General features: G+C 51.2%; 1 protein-coding gene across 3 annotated transcripts in view; it reads left to right on the top strand.

The window, feature by feature from the left end:
- Positions 1-3,135: 3,135 nt before the first annotated feature.
- Positions 3,136-4,445, top strand: part of TMEM150B (transmembrane protein 150B) — a 7,636-nt gene continuing 6,326 nt past the window's right edge. Inside the window, exons 1-2 of one of the 3 annotated variants that reach the window (XM_029245299.1) lie at positions 3,136-3,307; positions 4,278-4,353. In XM_029245299.1, coding sequence (XP_029101132.1) covers positions 4,286-4,353 — 68 coding nt within the window. In that variant the 5' untranslated portion in view covers positions 3,136-3,307; positions 4,278-4,285. Of the gene's footprint in view, positions 3,551-4,277; positions 4,354-4,445 lie in introns of all 3 variants that reach the window. The other 2 variants (XM_029245289.1, XM_029245279.1) reach the window with 2 other exon arrangements.

The raw sequence follows: 4,445 nt of genomic DNA, 5'->3' as shown, positions 1-4,445 counted from the left end.
TGAGGAAGCCCTTGGGGCAGGTCACACCGCCAGCAAGAGGCAGAGGCGGAGACCCAAACCCAGGCAGTCAGACTCCCAAATGGTACGATGTGCCCCATTTTACAGACTGAGGAAACTGAGACACCCCCCCACCCACCCAAGGGCCCTGTGGGAGCAGAATAACACCCCCGCCCAAGATATCTATATCTTCATCTCCAGGACATGTGTTGGCAGTAGTTACATGGTGAAAGGGACTTTGCAGATTAAATTAAGGGTCTTGAGATGGGGAGATTCTCCTGGATTATCTGGGTGCGCCCAACGTAATCGCAGAGCTCTTACAAATGAAGGAGGGGTCACTATCAGAATCAGAGAAGCAGAGAAGGGGGTGTGATGACAGAAGCACCTCCCACCATGCAAAGGGAAGTAGAGGCCATGAGCCAAGGGATGCAGGCACCTCTAGAAGCTGGAAAAGACGAGGAGGAAATGGATTCTCCCATGGAGCCTCCAGAAGGATCGCAGCCCTGCCCACACCTTGATTTCAGCACATAAGACCCATTTTGGACTTCTGACCGCCAGAAACAGAAGCTAATAAATTTGTGTAGTCTTAAGCCACTAAGTCTATAGTACTTTGTTACAGCAGCTGTAGGACACTCTACAGGCACCCAGCTCTTAAATGGCAGAGGCGGGATTCGAACTCAAGTCTTGCCAAGTTGAAAGCTCTGGATCTTCTGGGGTATCACTTAGATGTGTGAAGTTTGGAATTATTCCAGATGCTTTTTCCTCAGGATCGCCGGGCTGTGTGTGTGTGTGTGTGTGTGTATATGTGTGTGTGTGTGTTGGGGTGGGGTGGGGAGCATGTAGGAGTGAGTCAAGAAACCAGGAATTTGGGAATTCCCTGGTGGTCCAGTGGTTAGGACTCCGAGCTTCCACTACCAAGGGCACGGGTTCGATCCCTGGTCGGGGAACTAAGACCCTACAAGCATGGGGCCAAAAAAAGAAAAGAAAAAGAAAGAAAGAAAGAAAACGAAACCAGGAATTCTACTTTCATAAGGATTAGAGAATCTGGTCCATAATTACGGCAATGACACCTTAGGGCTGTCATGAGAATTAGTGAGTTAACCCATGTGGAGCACATAGGGCAGTGCCTGACATGTAAGATGGGGTAACAGTTACTATCATTATATCTTTTTCATGTCTACACACCACCAGTATCAGCTCCTCTCAGTCTTCTCTGCTCAAGAACCTTCCATGGCTCCCCAGTACCCTCAAGATAACATCCAAGCCCTTTATGGCAGTTGAGAGCTTTGGGTCCCGGCTCATTTCTCCTAGTGGACCCCACAGTCTGTAACCCAGCAAACATTCCTACTAAGGAATGTCGCTCTCCACTTGGCTCTACAAGGATTGAGTCATTAGTCACTGGAGTTACTCACTTTCGACACACCCTGAAGGGTGTTCAAGGCAGGGATCTGGAATGAGGCACTCTGTGCTCTGGGAAAGCTGGCAGAACAGGCCTTCAGAGAGTTAGATATTTTCAGGAGAAGATTTTATGAACCCAATTTCTTGCATCTTCTCGTACTTAGAAAAGCACTAAAGTCATTAACTAAGGTATCTGTTCCTCGTGAGTAGCAGCAACTTTCTACGTAGATGTGTGCTTGACGGCATGTACGCCTTCTCCAAAATCACATAGATGCTGATATCGGAGCAGTTCCTCAGAGCTCTCTGAGAGGCTGTTTGATGGGCCACAGTCCTCAGTATGTCCCCAGATAAAACTGAAACTCACAGCTCTCAGGTTGTGCATTTCTATTTTAGTGGACAAAACAAAGGCACTCAACCCTCAGGTGCCTGGTTTCAGGAACCGTCTGGACTCTACTGAGAAGGCCTTGCTGCAGCTTGCATGTATCCTCTAAGTGTGGCTCATCAGACTTTCCTAAACGTCCCCCACAACCAAATGCACACTGGCCACCATTGCTACTTAGCCACTTCCTCTTCTGGGGACCCCCATGCACTGTGCTACCTTCATTGGAACATCTTGTTTTCTCATTATGGATCCGTGTGTGTCTGCCCGCCAGGCTGGGAACCCACTGAAGGCAGAGATCTTATTCCTGATTGATCGCTGGGCCTCCTCCTTCAAGAAATATTCATAGTGTCTGTCTGTCTGTTTCTCTGCTTTTTTTTTTTTTAACTCACAAGGAACCTGAGAGCTGAAGGTCCTAGTTGCTGGGGCACTGGAAATCCTGCAGCACAGAGGAGGAGAAAAGTGGGTCTCAGACCCTTGAGTCCCCAGATAGCTGGCATTGATGGAATATTATTTAGTCATGAAAAGGCAGGAAGCACTGCCTACGACAACATGGATGAACCTCAAAAACATCATGCTCAGTGAGAGAAGCCAGACATGAAAAGGCACATATTGTATGATTCCATTGATATGAAATGTCCAGAATAGGAAAATCTATATATGGAGAGAGCAGTTTGGTTGTGGCCAGGGGCTGGGGGAGGAGGGAATTGGGAGTGCCTGCTTAATAGGTACGAGGTTTCCTTCTGGGGTGATGAAAAAGCTCTGGAACTTAGATAGAGGTGGTGGTTGTACAACATTGTGAATATGTTAAATGCCCCTGAATTGTATAATTTTAAGTGGTTAGGGACTTCCCTGGTGGTCCAGTGGTTAGGACTCGCACTCTCACTGCAGGGGCCCGGGGTTCACACCCTGGCTGGGGAACTAGGATCCCGCAAGCCACGTGGCACAGCAAAAAATAAATAAAATAAAATAAAATAATAAAATTAAATGGTTAATCTTATGTTATGTGAATTTTACTTCAATTACAAAAAAAGAGGGGGCTTCCCTGGTGGCGCATTGGTTAAGAATCCGCCTGCCAATGCAGGGGACACGGGTTCGAGCCCTGGTCCGGGAAGATCCCACATGCTGCGGAGCAACTAAGCCCGTGCACCACAACTACCGAGCCTGAGCTCTAAAGCCCACAAGCCACAACTACTGAAGCCCGCACGCCTAGAGCCCGTGCTCCGCAATGAAGGGTAGCCCCTGCTCACTGCAACTAGGGAAAGCCCGCACACAGCAACGAGGACCCAATGCAGCCAAATAAATAAATAGATAGATAGATAGAGAAATAAATTTATAAAAAAAAGAAAGAGGTGGGGAGCTGAGGGAGGAGGGGCTGGAACTTCCGGGTCTGAGGGAGGAGGGGCTGGGGCCTGGACTCCTGGGTCCTGGGGCAGCAGGAGGGGGCCCAGGACACAAACACCTGAGTACCAAGAGGGGAGGAAGCCAGGAAGTTGAGGCTTGTTCTGCCGGAGAGAGAAGAAAACGGTCCAGGTAGAGGAAGCAGCCGCTTTCTGGGAGGGAGGTTTCTCCGATGGAGATGTCATCACTAAGATCGCCCTTCCCACTCAGGCCCGGCCTGTGGGGAACTCCAGCTTGACAGAGAGGAAGGGAGAGGGGAAAGCCAGTGGGGGGAGGAGGAAGGGTCACCAGGGTCCCACACCCGACTGCCTCAGGACAGAAACTACACTCAGAAGGGCAGGCACCTGCAGGTCTGGATTATCCGTCCCCAAGGAGGTAACAGCTGGGAGGATGGACCTCAGGGGCTAGAAACAATTGCATGAGTTCTGGAAGGGACTGGAGGCCTGGACTTCTGGGTCCCCAAAGGAGGAAGGGTGGAGAGAGCTAGAGGCTCAGATTTCTGGGTCTTGAGGAGGACAAGGGCTGGGAGTTTGAACATTGAAGCTATAAAGTGGGAGGAAGGAAGCTAGGGGTCCCTGGAAGCTAAGGTGCTGCCTGCTCGGTTCTGAGACCGGAAGTGGCAGTTTGGGGTTGAGGTCCTGAAGAGTGTGGAGGTCATATTCTTGGCCTGACAATGTCTTTGGCTCTGCTGGAACGCCGACAGTCCCACCCCACAACCCAGCCCTGTTCCCCAAACCTCTCACGCAGCGCCAGTCCCCGGGTGGAGAGAGGCAGAGAGAGCCCGGACAGGAGAGCATCCAGGGGGAGTCCAGAAGCTGGAAGTGCAGGGAGGGGCTGGGAGAGTCTCAGAATCTGGGTGGGAGCAGGACAGCTAAGAGAAACTAGGAGATCAGGACAAAAGACTATGCAAAAGGTAGGGAATGTTTCCCAAGCAGACAGCTGGCTCATTAGAGCGGACCTTTGCCCATTACTTATGCCTGGGAGCCAATGGAGGCCTCAGGGGCGGTGGCCACAATATGACACACCTGTACCCTTAGGGATGGTTTAAAGTCGAGACAGAGATAAAGTCGTGACCTCAGTCCCTGCCCCTCTCTCCCTGCAGACCCCGGCATGTGGGGATACCTGTCCCTGCTGCCTGCCTTCCTGGCATTCTGGGCTACTGCTGGCATCTGGACTGTGTGAGTGTTAGAGGCAGGTTGGACCCCTGGGTCTGAGGGAGGAGAGGCTGGGGGCCCGGACCCCTGGGTCTGAGGGGGGAGGGGCTGGGGGC

This window comes from Monodon monoceros, unplaced genomic scaffold (genome assembly GCF_005190385.1).
Source record: "Monodon monoceros isolate NGI ecotype Baffin Bay Population unplaced genomic scaffold, NGI_Narwhal_1 Super_Scaffold_10, whole genome shotgun sequence".
Lineage (NCBI taxonomy): Eukaryota > Metazoa > Chordata > Mammalia > Artiodactyla > Monodontidae > Monodon > Monodon monoceros.
Note: the sequence above shows the minus strand (reverse complement) of the source record. Positions and strands in the feature narration are given on the sequence as shown.